We start from the raw sequence: 19,280 nt of genomic DNA on the forward strand, positions 1-19,280 counted from the left end.
ACCTTTGAGTGAGGTTTTGTGTTTAGAGGAGCTGTGCAACCACTGGTGACTGATTCAGCAGTTTGCTCCCAGCTGGTCCGTGGTGGCTGCAGTGGCAGAAGCTGAAATGCACTTACACAGATGAAAACTCTGTAGGTCAGATGTTTGAAGCTAGCAAATTGTAGGAGAGAATGTGCTTTGTTTGCAAGTGACTAGTTGGCTTAAGCTGTTTGGGTTTCCAAATGAAAGAAGTGACTATGGTGGTTGAGGTTTTTCTGGGTTGGTTTTTTTTTGGTTTTTTTTTTTTTTTTTTTTTTTTTTTTTTTGCATATGTGGTATTCAGAATGGAAACTCATTGTAGCCACTTGGGCTAAGCTTTAAATTTCATCCATTGCTTATTGATGTGTTCATTTTTGTGTTGTGCTGGAATATGAAATGTTTTTGATATATCCCATGCTGCTCTAATTAAAAGGTAAATACTTTTAACAAGGTAGATTTTTTTTTTTTTTAGTCTGTTTGTTTGTGAAGAGGTGTTGCTGCAATTACCAGATAGCATTTGAACTCTGCCGTGTTGTTAAGAATCACTTAGGGCTGACTAATCAGAAATACCTATATCAGAATTGCAATTTCAGAACATTTTATTTATTATTATGTAGTAGAATAATTATCTGCTTACTCCAGAGCGTCAAGTATGAGCTGATTCCTTATTTCTTCGACTTGTTTTGTATTTGGAATGATCCTCTGCTGTTATTTAGGTTGAAAAGCCCTAGCCGTGGTGTGGGTTTAAGTTTAGTGCAAACACAGAATGAAGAGAAAAATCATTCCTATTGTGATAAAATTTCTATATGTAGTAAAAAAATTTCTTTTAAAATTTCTTTTAAAATGCAGGCCTGTATGTCTCTTGCTGCATTACAGAAGTAAAATTCTGTTACAGTTGAGTGTAATGTGTTACACTTCAGTGAAAATGATGCCTTAGATATTACATGTTGAGAATATCAGAAATGTTTATGGTTTGAAGTGCCTGGTTTGGCTACTGAGACACAGAAAGGGAACCAGTAAGGGTTTAGGTGGAGCTGTAAAGTGACCATTTTGTAAGATTACATGCCATGATGATTTTCCTTTGGCTGTTGGTTAACCTCGTCACTTGAGAGAGAAATGTTTCAGCTGTGGGAGACTCTTTATTTCAGTTAACAATTTCTTCTTCAAGCCATCTCTGTGAACTCACAGGAAACTTTCATATAATTACAAGTCACAAGACACTTGAACACGTCCTCTGGGAAGGTGAGGGACTGCTGGGAGTATTTCATGCAGGGAACAGCCTGTTCTGGGGGGTCCTACTGCTTTGCAGTAGTGGGTAGGAGACAGTTAAGGCTTTTACAGCCTTACTTGAATAGCAGTTGGCTGAAATCCTTTATCTCAAGCCTCATATTGTGTTAGATAGTGACCAGGAAACATCGGTATTTATATTGCCGAATTGCAGTGATTAGTGTAGTGTTATTCCTAGAACTGCACAATGTTCCTACATTACTGCACTTTTAATAAAGCATTTATTGCATAAATGTTTTTGATTGTATTGCTCAGAAAAACTGAAATCTCTTTTCAATTACTTGTACATAGTTAAAAAAAAAATTTAAAATTTACAAGGTAAATGCATTCTTCTTTTCCAGACAGTAAGGAAGGTGACACAGTTTAGGCTGAAGTAGCTTCTGTTTCTGAAGTTTCATCAGTTACAGATGACAGAAAAAATGAAATACATCTGGTTTATGTTCACCAGGCATCAGGAGGAGTGGATCAAAACTCTGAAGTTGGTTATTTATAGCTATTTACAAACATTTTACTTTAAAAAGGTAATACTCAGAACAGGGAAGAGATTATATTCCTTTACTTCTTTCAAAGTTTTTTTTCCCCTCACATACTGGGCCAAGCAAGAGTCTTATTAAATTTTCCAAGTTCTCTAGGACATAATAGTTAAATGTTTTTATGTCAATTAATATTGACAGGAAGTCAGTTTGAACAGCATTGGAAAATGGAAGTAGTTGGCAGAACTAGCTAATTTCACTTAATTTCCTTTTCCTAAAAATATCTCTGAAAGAAGCTCTCCTTTTGAGATACAATGAATGCTTGTTTGACTTTAGTTTAGAATTGATGGTGACTCTTGTCCTTTAACTGAAAGGGCTTGAAAAATATGCATAACCTTTTGGAACATATTTAACTTCCTCTGTAGTATGAGTTATTATACTAATGCCCATCAAAAGTTTAGGTACAGGTTTGACTTGATGTATGTGAGTAACCCCATCAGCTTGAATGATCTGCAGTTGAGATCATGTAGAGCATTGAAGACAAACATTTAATTACTTTCTAGGTACTATTAAAGTTATTGCTAACCAAGACAGTGAAATGCATCCAGATTATTTGGAGCACTTGCACTGCCGAGCTGCTTTCAGCAGCACTAATCTCCAGCAGTCTTTCCTTTCTGAGGCTCTTTCTAAACCTCCTCCAGCTGCTGTGCACATAAGAAATGAAACAAATCTCTTGGTGGGCCCTAAATTTGATTAAATTGAAAGCTCAAGAGAGCAGCAGCCCTTTGAGTATTTTGCACTTCGGGAACTGGATGAGGAGCAGTAGCTGTCCTGGCATTCAGGTCTCTTTTCTGTGTATTACTGGACTTCAGAAACTGTGTTGTAGACTCTTTGTGTTACTGTTTCATAATAAAAACCTTGTCAAGCCTTTGGGGCTCCCACCCTTTAGTCAGCTGTGTTTTTGCACTGGGAGTCATTGCATGTCCTATTACTGGCATTTTACAAGCGTGTAGATTATACATTGCTGAGAAGCAGTTTTAAATATAATCTGGTGAGGTTAGTAATCTTGAGGAGAGGTTAAATTAATGGATGGTGTAAAAGCCATGTGGAAATCTTAAGGATAGAATCAGTAAAGAACTGACTTGTGCTGCTTTAGGAATCTCAGTGCAGAAAACTTCCAAGTTAAAAACTGTCTTTGCTTGCTGCTGCTAGCATTCAGCCATGGTCCTTTATAACACAGCTGTCCAGAACACAGGAATTGGAGGCAATTTTTGACTTCTTTTGGGGGGGGGGGGTTATCTTTTTTTGATATTACAGTGTTTGTAGCACACTTGGTGATGCTGCAGCAACAATGAATCAGGGTGAAGGACTGCAAGGTACGTCCTGTGGCAGGTTCTCTTTCAAGCATTTTTACTAAACAGCTGGATTTGAAGCTGTGGGTAAAGTGACTGGTCCTTCTGATCATCTTTAAATAGATTTTCTTAACCTTTTAAAAAATTATAAATGAATATGTATATCTATATAGAGCAAACTGTTCAGCTTTGTGTTCTCCATGTGCATTTTTGTATTTGAAGGTAATCATACACAACATGACCACAGTTAAAAATGGTTACTTGAGCTTTGCTAAAAAATGTTTGTATTTATAGTACTTGCTGATGGCTTAAGTATGCAAAATATTATTTAATTGATTTTGATTACAAGCTTTATGAACTTGTGCAGAAGTAGGAATGCCAGGACAGTGACACAGTTCCTGTGAAGGTTTTAAGAGTATTTAAGCAAGGTGGCTGGGAAACAAGGGACCTTTCTTCAGCCGTGGATACTTCGTATCAAAGCTGAAAGGTGGACTAATGTGGAGATGTGAAATTATTGTTGCCATTGATTGTTTATTTTCTTCTGCAAAGATACGTTCCAAAACATTTCTACATTACACAGAATCACGAAGTTCTTGGGCATGTCATATGTTTTGAATTGAAACATGAAGAAAAGCTACTTTTCACGATTCATAATGATTTTGTAAAAATGTAAATTGGTCTTTATAGGTTTGAGACATCTGTTCACTTGTTAGGCTGCCTTGTATTCATTGAGGGGGAAAATTCAAGATATGGTAAAGATATATTGTGTCCTACTCCCAAGAGAAATTCCTTCATAATTTTGCTTATCTTGAAGCATAATATATTGTTTCTTCTGGGCTTTGGTCTGAGTTTTTGATAGGTGTGTTTTAAAAATCCTTGTGCTTGGCTCTTCAAAGCCTATGAAGCTGGTGAGAACTTTCTGCTCCACATGAAAAGCAGAGACCTGCAGTTCAGAGCTGGTCAGAAGAGAGACCTCAAGGCAAAGTGTTTGTGTTACTGAGCATTTTAGATTTTACTGTAGATTGAACTGAGATTCTCTTGTGCTGAAAGAATAAGCCTATACAGGTTTCTTTGAAGAGGCAGGCACTTAAAATTATAGCAGATATTTATTGGCTGATTGGGCATTGAGAGAATATTGATGTTGATGACCAGGGGGTTTTTGTAAGAACTAGGTAAGACATAAGATGGTGACTCAAATGAAGGCTGTATTGTTTAAGAATTGTGATTTTTCTTCCCTCACATATACTAATTAGTACAGTTCTTGTACCTCAGTGGGTTTTGTGAGCAATATGTGTAGTATTTCTAATTTAGCCTTGGGTTTTTCATTGACATTTGAACAGAAGGACAAATCATTAACCTGAGTTAGTGAGCACAGGCTCGATGTAGAAACACTCAGTATTTAACTGGAAGTTTTATATTTACACTAACTTTGGCTTCTCTTCTCTGTGTTCCAGAAATACTAATACGGAGCATTTGACCTGATCTCTACAGCTGAATCTCCTGATAGCAGGATTAGGAAAGAGTGCCTTCAGAACCAATATGTAGCAAATGGGTGTTACACCTCTGAAGCTCCCCCCTGGGTTCAACACTCGCATCTTTTAAGGATCCTTGTTGCCTCAGCATTGAATTTTTCTTGTGGACTTCAGAAACAGATTTCATGAGGTGCTTGCTGAACGTTGAGTCACCATGAGTAGTAATCTAGGAAAAGAAAAGGACTGTAAAGAGAAGGATCCAAAAGTCCAATCGTCAAAAGAAAGGGAGAAGGAGGCAAAGGCCTCTGGAGGATTTGGGAAAGATAGCAAAGAAAAGGAGCCTAAGACCAAAGGGAAAGATGCCAAAGATGGAAAGAAGGACTCCAGTAGTACGCAGCCTGGGGTAGCTTTTTCAGTGGACAATACGATAAAAAGACCTAATCCTGCCACAGGTACTCGCAAAAAATCCAGCAATGCTGAAGTGATCAAAGAGCTAAATAAATGCCGGGAAGAGAATTCTATGCGCTTGGACTTGTCCAAGAGGTCTATACACTTGCTTCCATCAGCTGTCAAAGAGCTAACGCAGTTGACAGAACTTTATTTATACAGTAACAAACTGCAGTGCCTACCAGCAGAGGTGGGCTGTCTGGTGAACCTGGTGACGCTGGCTCTGAGTGAAAACTCACTCACCAGTTTGCCTGACTCTCTTGATAACTTGAAGAAACTGCGCATGCTTGACCTGCGGCACAACAAACTGCGAGAAATCCCCTCGGTGGTGTACAGGCTCAGCTCCCTGGCCACGCTGTACCTACGCTTTAATCGCATAACTACTGTGGAAAAGGATATCAAAAACTTGTCAAAACTCACCATGCTTAGCATACGAGAGAACAAAATCAAGCAACTACCTGCTGAAATTGGTAAGTGATTGTACTGACTGAAAGTGTGATGCCGTTTTTATGTTCACTGCAGTTCAGTTAATTATACATAAACTGTCACTTTTCCAACTGCACTTTATTTAAAACGACATGAAATTATGCTCTTGATCATACTGTTCCACTGTTAGCTTGAGAATAGTCAATACTTTGTATATATATTTGTTTTTAAACAACACAAACCCTTTTTCTTCATCTGTCATTTTAAAATCAGATGTATACTGTTTTCATCTTTGCTTTGTACTTTCACATATTGTGTCTTGAGAGCCCAGATGGTTTAAAAAAACAGAGATACAGGGGCATTTTTTTTTAAGCTTTTTTATAAATCATTTATGAACTATTCCAAGTTATAAACACATTATGGGCATGTTACAGAGGGGTGTGACCACAGTAATACAAGGTAGAATAGGTAACTATTACCATGAGCAAGCTATTGGGTGCTGTAACAGTTAATAATCTAGGTTAATGATTTATGCAAGTGTCTGCCTTTTATAAGTCATGAATATATTAATACATGGACTCTGAAGTGACCAAATATTGTACACATGGCTGATGATTCTTATGACTTTGTAATGACTAGTATTTGTTTTTCCGAACATGGTTACAAAGGTTCAAAAGATGGTGAACTAGTGTGAAAGTGCATTGTTAATTTAAATGGTTTATTACACAAAATGTGCTGGATTAGCTGTATATCAGAACTTCTGTGTTGTTCCTAGTATGTTCTGCTTCATGGAAAATATGTCTTTATAACACTGTTTTCAAGCAATGTTTGAACAATGTGTGTACCCTATAAAAGTGTGATTCTGTTAATCAGTAGGGTTTTTTTCTATATATCAGCAGTTTTTAAAATGCAAGTATAGTTCAGCCCTTTTAGGGGGTGAGGGAATAGAAACTTCATGCAATTAAGAAACTGCTTTGACTTTTCTCAAGTGTGAAAAAAAAAAAACCCCGACCTTGTGAAAGCCCTTGCAGCACTGTGAATAATAACTCCCATGCCCTGTTTCCAAAAGCTGCTGGTACTTTCCTATTGTCCCAGCCAGTGTGTGAATGTATTGCTACTGAAGTGGCCCCTATGGTCACCAATTTTGCAAAGCTTGGGAAATGCTCTTGTTTGTATACCTGATAGATCTTTCTCAAGCCAGCAGTGTTTGCTCTTTATCTTGCACATTGATATGAAAGATACATAAGATAACATGTTCTTGATGGTGGGAATTCCTGGACATGCCCGAAACTGCTAATCCAGTTACCAGCAATGCCCAGTACAGAGAGCTTTGTCAGTGGTAACAGGAGTGAAGAAATGCACTGGTGATGCCAGCTGTTGGCCTGAGCCTTTGGCTCCCTGTGGCAGCTGCTGGAGATGCGTTCTGCTGGAGCCACAGGAACACTTTTTGCTAGGCAGAAAAGAAATGGATGATGTGGTATGTTTTCTGATCCATGTGCTTTTGGAATTGTCATAAGCATCTCAGCAATCCTTTGAATTTCCCCTGGGAGAACGAAGGAATTGCAATTTTGAACTATTTTGACACTTCAGTTTAAGTTCAACAGCCTTGTTGGATATTTTACTGATCAACAAATGATACTGAAAACCATGGGGCTGATGTTGACAGAAAACCCAGCATACTGCATGTTTCTACATTCATTGAAGAAATTTTGGCCAGTTTAGCTGGTTGAGCTGTTACACAATTGTCAGTATTTTACCTGGTTCTGTTTGTGGCTCAGTTATTAGTTAATCTAGCACAGAGCCATCTTCTGAGGTTCACCTGGGGATAGTGCTGCATAATTTTAGAGTAATACTAGTATTGTGTGAAGAAAAAAAATTCTGTGAGGTGATGGATCCTAGTGTTTGATGTTGTGCTTCAGAAACTTCTTTTCTGTGTTTGATACTGCAGACATTGCTGGGCTGAAACCTCTTTATTTCTTTTGTTTATTGAATTTGGTTTACGTGGAAGTGTGTAATGTCTGTATGTGTTTGTTCACAGTAGTCTTGAAAGAAGTCATGAGTAACTGCTTCATGGGAAAATTAGTAGGTACTTGTGTCATGAACACATGACTTGTTTCTTTTGTATTTTTTATTGTCTTGATATGTGTACAGGCAGTGTTCTCAGTTCTCTATAAAACCCTAGCTTGAAAACATTAACTACTTTGCTTCTGTCTTTGTATCCAGCAGTTAGTCCTGCCTTCATTTGAATTGTGATAATGCTCATATGCCTTTTTACGGGTCAGCATCTCATTGTGGAAGGCCTTTTGGAAGCACAAATGCAGGACAACTGTCACCCTTATGAAGAATTTCAAAGGAAAATCATCAAGTTCAAGCATACTTTTTTATTCAAAGTAAATTCCTCAGACTAGGTTGCCTGAAATTGAATCAGGTGAAAAGTAAAATTAATTGGTGTTTAAGTAACACAAATAATTTAAACTGCCCAGACACATAGTACAAGCATTTGAAAATCTTTTTCATCAGAGTAAAACCAGATGAAATAATTTAACTTCTGTAATTGATTTCTACTCACTTACTTTCGTGTTACTTTATTTGATGAAGTACTTGATTTGAAAACATAGCTGAAAAATGAAACTACTGAGAAGTGTATTTCTGACTTTCAAATGGAATTTGTTTCTTCAAACACTTACTATTTCTCTACATTTCACATATGCACTTCAAAAAAACCCCTTCCCTATTAAGTCTCAATGCTTTTAATCCCTTGTATGTTTTATAATACATTATCTAAAAACCATAAACTAGCAAGCCCTCATATTATAAGCTTGTAAATAACACAGAAATTTTTGTTCTGCAGAATGGAAAGTAAAATGAAGCCATTATCTTTTACAGCGCAATATCATGTGGAGCATTTCAAATTCTTTTTAAAAATGCCCCATTGTTCTAAGGCCTAAGGCTCACAATGGCATGCTAGTGTGCTTGTTCATATTTTTAAAAATTCAAAGCTTATGTAACCTGCTGGCTTGTCCAGAGAGGAAGAGTCTTGCAGCAGTTAACTGCAGTGTGCTCATGTTGCTGATCTGGTGCACACTGTGCAAGGAATCCTGGGTTTTCTTTACTTTGACTTTTGAAAGTAGATGTGCTACAAAAAGGTTGGTCTGGACAAAAAGAAAATTAAAGATCCAGACTTCATTTTGAAAAATGTTGCTATTGTTCCCTCAAAGAGGGATAGCATTAAGTCTTACCCTGGTGCTATAGACTTGTGATGGCTTTCTCTGTTACTAAACAAAAATTTTCAATTTTGTATAAGAGTAATTGGCTTTCCAGCTTTAGGACCTTGTTACTTTAAAATCAAGGGTCACCTGATTTGTAAGCAATCATCCCATTGTTTTTCTAGGAATCTTTGTTCTCTAGCCTTATAAAATAAAGTTTATTTTTCTTCTACTCTGGCTGAAATAAGTTGAATGTGGGACTTCTAAGTGCTCTGATAATTGAGACATTTCTTCCAACACCCAGTATGTCTTTGAATAGTTGATTTTTGTACCAGTGATGTTCCATTGTTCTTAGATGCAGCACTTTCCCTCTGTTGCCTACGTTTGTTCTCAGGTGGTCCTGGAAACTGCTTTACAACTGACCTGTTTAAGGTGTGTTTGTTGTTTTGAGGAAAACCTGGAAGAGGTGAACCTCCCACCTGAGCTGCTGGGAAATAAGCTAAAGTTTGGTTCTGTTTTGGACTTTTTGTTATTTAGCTACTAAAGACAGTTTAAACTTTATTTAGGTGACTACACCTGAGGAAAAGTTGCTTTGCATTTGAAACCAGCATTTTAGTGAGAAAGAGGAAGTGTTATTATCTATAGTTACTAAACAGCTGTGTGTGTTTCTGGTCTTTCCCCCTCCCCAGAATTAAGCACCTCTCATTCCATTGCATCCAGTTGCTTTATTATAGGTAGATACATACTAAATAATTTCTGCTTGTTTTTATCAGACTTCTCTTAACACTTTTCTAGCAACATCTGTATTGCTTCTACATTTTTAATGCAATTTGAAATTATTTCAGTCGACTGCGTAGTAAGCTGAGGTCTTGATGTACATTGTTGTATTTTGAAATGTAAACGTATTTGTTTGAATAAGATGTAAAAATACTTAAATACTGTTTTGGTTGTTGATGGTTTTTTTTTTTTTTTTTCATGTTTAGCCAAGAGCTTGGCAGGTGAATCAGTGGGAGTTTTCATGAAATGGATGTGCTGATGTACAACAGCTTCTGATACTGAAAGTGGCAGGATCCACTCCCCTCCTGGCAGCCTCCCAGATGCTGCGTTTGCTGTCTGTTACTTTAGGTAGTTGAAATGGTGTAGTTTAGATCAGCCTGGAGCTGATGTGGGAGGAGGAGTGGGAGAGCATGAACTGGAACAGGGAGAGCAGGACGCTTGGCCCTGAGCTGTGGGATCCCTGGGCTGGCTGCAGCTTTCTGCGAGCCTCTCTGGCAGGATTGCTCTTCTTTTGTGAGCGTGACAAGAGCACTGCAGGTGCTCTGGGGAAGGGTGGATTGCTGTCTGCAGAGAGCTGTTGAAAATGCAGCAAATTACGTTTTCAGAACCTTTTTCTCCCTTTCTCACTGCTTTCCATGTCTTGTACCGCAAGACACGGAAATAACCTGGGGTAAGTCACTGGAATTCTGGTAGCATGAGCTCAGCTGCACCTTACTGAAACAATGTTTTTATGCATAGTGGTGAGTATCCATGGATGAGAGTTTCTTGATGGTAAAGCTACTCTGTTGTTCTTTCTTACAACTTGCATCCTACCTAACAGTGGTGATAAATTGTTTCAGAGTGAATCTTGCCCTGTGTCCTGGTTCTGACTCAAGCCCTCAGCAAACTTGCAAAGAAACAGAATAAGTTTATATGTGAGGCTTAACCTGACTCCTTGCCCACATCCAGCTATTTTTGTATCAGGGATTTCCTGAGTCTGATGCAGCTTGTTTCTTTAGTAATTCTCAGTACCATCTTCTTCCAAAGGCTTGGCCATTTTTTTTTTTTTAAACTCCTTTAAATGCCTTTCATCTTTAGTAAGGTCTGCAAGTTTGCTTTGAATGCTGTTTCTGCCCATGAAGGTCACTGTTATGAAGATGTTTAATATATATATGTATGTACACACACACACACATATATATAGATAAATATATATACACATCCACACACACACAAGCACATCAAGTGCAAGGCAGAACTTACCTTTTCACCTGGCAGTTCAATCTCTGGTGGAATCCATGAAATAAAATCTTCACAGAAAGGTTTCCATGTGAAAACTTTGTCAAAAGACAGTCTGAAGGGATAATTGTGGGGATGAGTTCACAAGGTGGATACCAGCTTCATCTCCTTATCTGGTAAATTGTCCATTCCACTGAGATCAAAAAGTGGAAGATTAGAATGGAAGAATTTGAATGCTTTGGTGAGTCAGGCAGTCAGCATGAGAAGGATGAAAACCAGAGGAATTGTCTTGGGATGAGGCCAAGCAAATGTTTCAGTTTGCAGGCTGTTACTTAAGCAAGCTTTTTGCATTTCTTATATTTGGAGTTTTATTGCATTCCTCCATGTTGTGTTGAAGGAATTGTTTTGCACAGTCAAGTTGATACTATTTTCCTTGCAAAGACAAGGTTGCATCTTATACCAGTTTTGAATATTTTTGTCATGTTAGCACACACAACTCAAATAGAAATATTGTCAATGTGGTTGAAATTACATTTACATAGTTTCTGCAAGTTTCTTGAGACTCCAAATATTGTGTTTTCTGTCTGTGAATGTAACTCCTTTTCTGGGGAGAATCTGGTCAGGGCTGTTCTGCAAGGGAAATATTTTTAGAATGTAATTCGGGGAATCTGCCTACACCGGGCTAGGAATGTCTTTAAGACTCTCTTCTCTTCTTCTCTTCCCCCATCTACTCAATATTTAGATAATTTGTGGTTTCTTCACTGCTTTGAAACTCTTTTTCATAACACTTGCACCTGTTGTGTTTTCAGTAGTATAGACAGTGGACCAGATGTGTGCAGCCACATTAGTTCAAGTCTACTCACTCCATGCTGAATGTGGTGCCTCCTTATTAAATGACTTGTTAGTTGCAAAGCTTTTCAGTGATGCTCTGAATTTCATTTCCCTTTTTTTTTAAGCAGAGCTGATAATATAGAGAAATATTTGTTTACATTATTTGTGTCTAAGAACACCTTCCTGTGTTTCATCAATTTGAAGAAAGAAAAATGTGTTTCTAGGCTTAATTGGTGTGGTAATGTCTGCAAACAATAGTTGAGAAGGCTTTTATATATTTTTATTTTAATGTGATAAAAGCATGAAGTTGTGAACAGGAGTGGAATAAATGTAAGCATTGAGGTATGTGTGTTGGTCTCTAGGAGTCAGAGATAATGACTGCTTATTTGATCCACTTCTGGTGGTTTTCTTGAGCTGCAGGAAAAGTGCAGAACTCTTTTGACCAGCTTCAGCTTTAGTATCTGGGTTCTGATTCTTGTGAAAGCTCTTGTGGGGATGCAATTTTGTCTTGTCAGCTAGTCAAATTCCTCCTGATTACAGTTTCTTCAGGCTGGCTTTGGGATAATGATAAAGTAGTCCTGCCTTTTTGATCTGCTTGCAGAGCTTACTGGGATGATGCCCCAAGTGTAATTCCAGTAGATAACTGACAGCTTGTTAGAAGTCCAGAGTTGTTTTGGGTTTTAAAAAAAAAATTAATTTAATATTTTATTGTTTAGGTTTTATTTTATTTTTTAAATCAATGCTGCAATTATTTTAACTGTTTGAATACTTCAGTAAGTACTGAACAGAGGGAAAAAAAAATCACTTTCCTCAGGCTGCCCTTGCTAATGTAGCCTGGAAGGTGGTTAACCTTTATTATATGAGAGCTTGCTCCACACTGAAAATGGACAGGATCCAGATGTTACCCCAGGTTCAGCACCACCAGGACCCCCTGGTCCTTCCCTGCAGAGCTGTTTCTCACCTCCTGGTGCAAGGTTGTTCCTCTTTATAGGGTTATTCCCTGCTAGCTGCAAGACTGTGCTTTTGTCTTGGCACTCAAATGAGTTTCTGCTGTCCACCTCAAATCTTGCTTTGAGCCCTTGCTAAGACTTCTCTACGTTTTGCATGTTTGGGATTTTGTTTGAACATGTTTTTAATTTTATTTGTATTTGTTGCTTTCAGTTATAAGCAATAAATAATAAGTCTTAGCTGCTGTGTCTTGTTGAAGCTTGTTTTAGAGCAGATTTTGAGTCTTTTCAGCTGAGCTTCTGTGGTTTTCAGTGGTTCCCACAACTAGATCCTGGTGTGCATTCTGCATATTGAGAATAATATTACTGTGCTTATTTCTTACTTATATGAGTATTTTAACTTTGGTAGTCAGTAAGTCACTCATGACCATATAAAAATTGCATTCCTACTCCTTGGTAACTCTTCTGTGTAAGTTAGAGTTGTGCAGTAATAATTCAGAATGGCTCTGACTGCTTACCTCTTCTTTTGGCAGTTGGTAATGCAGAACAAAGAGCTCAGGCTCTCTGTCACAGTGATGTACTTGGATCTCATAGAGTTTCTCATAGAAAAACCCTAAAATTGTTTTTAATTTTTTTCTCTAACATCAGGAAACCTGTCCCAAAGACTTTTTGTAGACTGAAAATTCTCTTTCCTTTTTTTTTTTCCCTTTGCCAGCAGAGAACCAAGTGAAAGATGAGTAACTATGAAAGTTATGGGAACTGTTTGTAACTTGTTCCCACCATTGCTGATTTTGGATAATTAATTCTTACAAATTAGCTTACAACCAATGTTCTGACACACCAGACTGAAGTCCCACTAAAATTTGCATTCTCCTCTTCCTTCTACTTTCCATAAGAGACTTGATCCTCTTGCTGTGTCATCTGGCCTAGGATTTATCATGTTGTGAAGGATTTCATAATATTCAATCTGCTTAAGCATGGGCAGGCATGTCATTAATCCAGTGGCAAACAGACTACATTACAAATTGTGTTTGCCATCCAAGAGTGGTGCCCACTGACTGAATTAGTGATTGGAGACACTGAAGCCTCTTTGCTATTGACCTATTTACTCTCTCCAACTGTTAATTTTTGTGTACTTGAGTGTTTTTTTATGAAGCAGTGTTTCATGTTTCACATGGCCAAAAAGACCTTTCAGAGTTTTGTAAGTCAGGGCATGTAACCTGGCCCTCTTGTCATAACAGGCTTTCAAAGTTGGCGGTGAAATGGGACTATAATTCTGCCTCATTGTGCTGAAAATATTAGTCATTTCATTGTGCTGGCTTTTTTAAAGCAGGTGTATGTAGCATTGTCATACCACAACATTTATTCTTTCTGTGTATGAGAACAACAGTGAGGTGATTGCTCACTCCTCCTTTTTTAAGAACTGTTGAGGTGAATACTTAGCTGTATTTTAACAAGTTTTTTTTAAATGGAAGGTGGTTGGAGTCTTCACAAACTGTCTTCTCTGAAAAATGCATTTGAATTGTGTGATTTTTTAGGGCCTTTAAAATACAAATTTTTAAAAACTACATGCTATGCTGTAACTGACTGTTTTGTGAAGGTTATTTATAGAGAAACTGTTTTATGTTTTTCAAATGAGCATTGCTCCTACTTTAAAATCTTTTATTATCAAGCCAGCTAGTACGTGCAATTCTCATCTGCTTTTTTGGCAGACTTTGAGCTTTAATTGCCTTTTTTCCCCTTTGCAATCACAATGTAATATAGTAAAAAAAAAAGGCAAAAAAATTCTCTCCCCCTCAAAACTAACTCCAAACCCTAGCACCCTCCTAGTTGATTTTTTAGTTATTGTGAGGGTGCTTATTGCTTCAATGCAGTTGCAAGTAGTCTGTAGAGAATCCTTTATTCACTATTGTGAATTTAGAACTTGTCTGTTTTGGACGTTACTTGTGGCAAAGAGAGTTGGTTCATTTAACCTGTGGTTAGTATTTCCCTGAAGCAGTGCTTGTCTTATTGTAGTGATTTTGGGTGTCTGAACAGTATTTTACTGAAGTGATGCAGGAGTTGTCCATGTGGTGAAAAGGAATGGGTTTTTCTTCAGGAAACTGCTTTCTGGTTAAGGCTGATTTTGATCTGCTGCACATTTCTAGCTGACTTATTTCTGTTAAATCAAGATAAAAATGTGTTTCAGCAAATTTTAGGTAGTACACAAAAAAAGTGCAAATGTTAATTCCTTTACTATGAATAAGATCATGAACTCCTTAATTGTTAGAAATTTTTCCTTTTGTACCTGCACAAATGTTTGCTTTAGGAAAAAGACTTTTGCTTTTTTTTGATTTTCACGTATGCTTCTTACCCTGGCAAAGCAAAAATGACAGATTTCAGCTGTATCTTGGTGCAACTTACTTTAATTTTTTTTTTTTTTTTTGAGAAGCATTTCCTCAGTACAAACTGCCGCTGTTCTGACAATAAGAAGGACACTTTGACTCACTGAAACATCAGCTCCTGGGAAGAGCATGATGCAGATGGCCTCCAGTTGTGCCTCTGTGCATTTGCAGATCATTATGCGTTGTGTGGAGTGCTCCTGCCATGTGTTTGTGCGCTGTAGCTCCTGACAGAGCTGCTGTTGTGAGCAGCGCCTGCACAGCGTGGCCATTCACAGGGTGCTCACCCAGCAGGGCCAGCGCTGCCCCCGGCTGTGGCTGCTGCTCTGGTGGCCCCGAGCCCTCCTTGTCCCACGGCTGGGATGTGTTCGGCAGTGCTGGGCCCAGAGCCCTCCTCGTCCCACGGCTGGGATGTGTTCGGCAGTGCTGGGCCCAGAGCCCTCCTCGTCCCACGGCCGGGATGTGTTTGGCAGTGCTGGGCCCTGAGCCCTCCTTGTCCCATGGCCGGGATGTGTTCGGCAGTGCTGGGCCCAGAGCTCTCCTTGTCCCACGGCTGGGATGTGTTCAGCAGTGCTGGGCCCCGAGCCCCCCTCGTCCCACGGCTGGGATGTGTTCGGCAGTGCTGGGCCCCGAGCCCCCCTCGTCCCACGGCCGGGATGTGTTCGGCAGTGCTGGGCCCTGAGCCCTCCTTGTCCCACGGCCGGGATGTGTTCGGCAGTGCTGGGCCCCGAGCCCCCCTCGTCCCACGGCCGGGATGTGTTCGGCAGTGCTGGGCCCCGAGCCCTCCTTGTCCCACGGCCGGGATGTGTTCGGCAGTGCTGGGCCCCGAGCTGTGCTCTTGCTGTGCTCAGAGCTCAGAGAGTGAGCTTCTCACCTGGGAAAACAGAGCTTGGAGAGAAGACAGGGCAGGTGATGCTGGTGGGCCAGAAGACATGACCAGCATTGGTTTGTAAGGGACTGGACCCTTTTATTTCCTTATTCCTCTGTTTTCCTACACTTGTCCTTCTAAGATACATTGATTTCTCCTTTTCCCATTCCCTAAAGATACCCTATCAACTCTTACCATCCCTGGTTGCTCTTTTTACCTCACAGTAGCTCTTCAAGCCCCACAAGCAGTGACAGCCTCAGGCTGTGAGATGCTCTGGAGAGCCTTTCCATTTACACACTGTCTCAGGTCTCACACACTCTTGGCCCCTCAGGATTTTAGTATTTTAGCTCTCAGGCCACAGCTGAGAGAACTCTGTATGCCTTTGCATGTGAAGATGTAAAAAACCATTTAGCTCCATTGATTAGAGCATGGTACTCATGACATCAAGGATGTGGGTTTGGTCTCCCTGTGGGTCATTCACTAAAGAGCTGGACTTGATCCTGAGTTTCTCAGTTAACCTCTGTATATGTGTGTTGTTAGGGTTATGAAGTGATTCTGAGTCTTCCTTTCATTTTTATCTCAAATGGAGTGTTTAAGTTGATAGCCTGGGTTCATGCTCTTCACTGCTGTGATCTGAGTCTCTATCACAACACCCAACAGTTTTTCACCTTGTTAAACTATTGGATGTAAGGTTTTTTTTGCCATATGTCATGGAGAGCAACAGGAGAAATGTATGTTTAGTGATTTTTGTTGACTTGCATGCTCTCTGTTGTATCTCAGTAATTCAAGTGAAAGTTTTGAAAAAAATTGCAGTGCTAACAGCATTTCATCTCCCCTCTCCTTCTACCCTTAGAGTGGGCAATAAACCCATTTTGATGAAAGGCTGTCAAAGCTATAAGTACACTATAAAGTGTCCAAGAACCTGATTCCTTACTGAGCAGTGTGAATGAAAAACTGAATATTTCTTTATCTCTTGAATTCCTTTCCTTAAGGCACTATGCTTCATGATAGGGCTCTAACTTTTGATTTCTGCTCCAAAGTCTGAAATTTGTTGTGCAGTCCTCAATCTGTTTTAACATTCAGTATTTTTATTAAATGTTTACCAGTGTTGCTTTTTAAAATAATACCTGCATCTTTAATGTGACAATATTAAGTATGGCTATCCACATGAAACTAAAGTGTTTGGTTGCTCTTAATTTTCTAGAGAGACATAGGCATTACTTTTCATTATTTTTCCTTCTCAGGATTAGGTAGTAAGATGTTTGTTTCCAACATTTAGCTTGCTGTTGTTGAAGATATCAGCAGGTGCAAAAATGAAGTGCAGCACATGTTGCTGCAAAACCCCCAAGTATTTCTTAGACTTCAGCAGATGTAGAGTGGGAAGAGTCAAGTAAATGAGAACTCGGCATGATGAAATGGAATTTATGCCATATTTCAAATTTGACATTATTGGTTAAGGCCTGAAGTGAAAACAAATGAAAACAGCAATTGTGAAGTGAAAACTACTGCCCCGAAGTGTGTGATGGTTCTTGAGTTACCTCAGTAAAGTTTTGTGAGGCTTTTTTTGTTTGTTTAAAGGGAGGGATGTTTTAAGCCTTCGTCAAGGTTTTCTTCCTCCTATTGCATTCTACACTTTGCCCCCTTTTTCCATGAATAATAAAGATATGATTGCCACACACCATTAACTCTTGCTCAATTTTCTTTTACATTTGCTTTCCTCTGCATGGTAATGGCATTGGCATATGTGGGTTATGCAGTGCTGGATACAGCACATTAGCTCTTGCCTCTGGTTGCCTGGACTGCACTTGATTGCTGATGTAAGAGAGGGGACACACACAATGCTGGAGTAGCTGCATGAGCACCAGCTTTACATTTCCATCTTCTTAGTTTCTAGAAAAACATCCCGTTTTGGGTTAATTAGTGCAGGAAATAAGATATGTTAATATATCAGTTATATGTTAACAATCTAAGTAAAACAGAATTATGAAGCTTTGATGTGGACTTTTTTCCTGGCCTTTCACAATTGTTCTGTGATACATAGTGAGTGTTGTGGCTACATGACGCCTGAACTCTAGACAGAGTCTGAATTCATATTATTTTATGATTTATTAAATCACCAGTTGTGTTTATCTGCTGACCTAATGAGTAGACACTCTACACGTCAGAACTTGCCCAGGATAATCCTGCAGGCCTGTGAGAAAATCCTTGTGTCAAAGATACAATGCTGAAGCTTAAAATAGACATTTGCTCCTCAAAAGGAATTTGCTGCTCTTCCAAATTTGTTACTCACTGAGTCATGCTCTAATATACAAATGCAGTGACCTCATCTTTACTGGAGAGAGTAGAAGCTGTTCAAATGATATGCATTAATTTTACCTCCATCAGATGCAAAAAATGTGAATACATACACCTGTATTCATGCACACAGTTAGTATTTTCTTTTTTCAAACCCAACAATCTTGCTCAGAACAGAGTGTGTTTGACATAAAAATAGGTGGAAACTACTGTTGAGAGAGTTGTGCCTAGCTGTGCTTTTAAATTAATTTATAAATGCCAGAAATGAAGCAGTTCTGTATAAAGTGGCTCTAAACTCCAAGCAAGGCCAAACTTTTTGAATGCTTAACAGATAAGCCTTTTATTTCAAACTTTCATTTGCTGTAGGTCTGCTGGCATACACTTTACTTATTGTAAGTTGTCCTTTTTGTGATGACTGTCACCAATGTTAAAATATTTAAAACCAGTGTTCAGGACTTTGGATTATCTAGGTTGTCAGCCAGATAATTTTTCTGTCTCTTAATTGTTGATTTAATGTCTGAAAGTAATTCATTATATAAAAACAGATTTTAATTTCTCAAAATTTAGTACAATTCATTTACTAAGTGATGTTTTAAACTTCTCATCAGCCTGAAACAAGTATAAGATAAAAGTTTTGTACTTGTTTTCCACAGCTTGAACTGTCAGAATAAAAGCAACCAATAAATAACATTTCTTTGGAGAATCTATTAAAGCTTTATCTGAGCTTTTCAAAATTGTTGATAAGGTTTTAGATCTGACTGATGAAATTATGATCCTGTAATACCTTATTTTATATGTATAACTTTATGATAGCAGTAGCTTTTTTTCAGCTTATCCCAAAATCCGTCTGATTCTATTAATCTCTGTGTGGAGGTCATTGTTGAGAGCTGTACATTAAAGTCCTTTATGTTTTGGTTTTCCTGTGTACTTTTAGGTGAGTTGTGTAACCTCATAACGCTGGATGTAGCGCACAATCAGCTTGAACATCTTCCAGAAGAGATTGGAAGCTGCACGCAGATCACCAACCTTGACTTGCAGCACAATGAGCTCCTGGACCTGCCAGAAACCATAGGTAGGTGAAGAGGCTGGAGAGGAGAAAATAAATCACTATTTCAAAATGTTCATCAAGGAGAACAAAGTCAAGAATGAGTATTTGTTGGTGGTTGTAGAGTGACTGGTGTTCAGCTCAACACAGCTTCACACTTGAGATTTAAAGCTAGGTGTGCTTGTTACTTTAAATGTTACCTTAAATAATTTAAGAGTGAGAGTTGCAATGAAAAAA

The 19,280-nt window shown here is 38.7% G+C and overlaps 1 protein-coding gene across 2 annotated transcripts in view; it reads left to right on the forward strand.

The window, feature by feature from the left end:
• SHOC2 (SHOC2 leucine rich repeat scaffold protein) overlaps positions 1–19,280 on the forward strand; it is a 63,625-nt gene that overhangs the window by 19,572 nt on the left and 24,773 nt on the right. For both annotated transcript variants that reach the window (XM_059851952.1, XM_059851953.1), the window contains 2 exons: positions 4,585–5,519; positions 18,933–19,070. In XM_059851952.1, the coding sequence (XP_059707935.1) occupies positions 4,817–5,519; positions 18,933–19,070 (841 nt within the window). In that variant the 5' untranslated portion in view covers positions 4,585–4,816. The remainder of the gene's footprint in view (positions 1–4,584; positions 5,520–18,932; positions 19,071–19,280) is intronic.

Source organism: Haemorhous mexicanus, chromosome 7, assembly GCF_027477595.1.
Source record: "Haemorhous mexicanus isolate bHaeMex1 chromosome 7, bHaeMex1.pri, whole genome shotgun sequence".
In the NCBI taxonomy this organism is placed as follows: Eukaryota; Metazoa; Chordata; class Aves; order Passeriformes; family Fringillidae; genus Haemorhous; species Haemorhous mexicanus.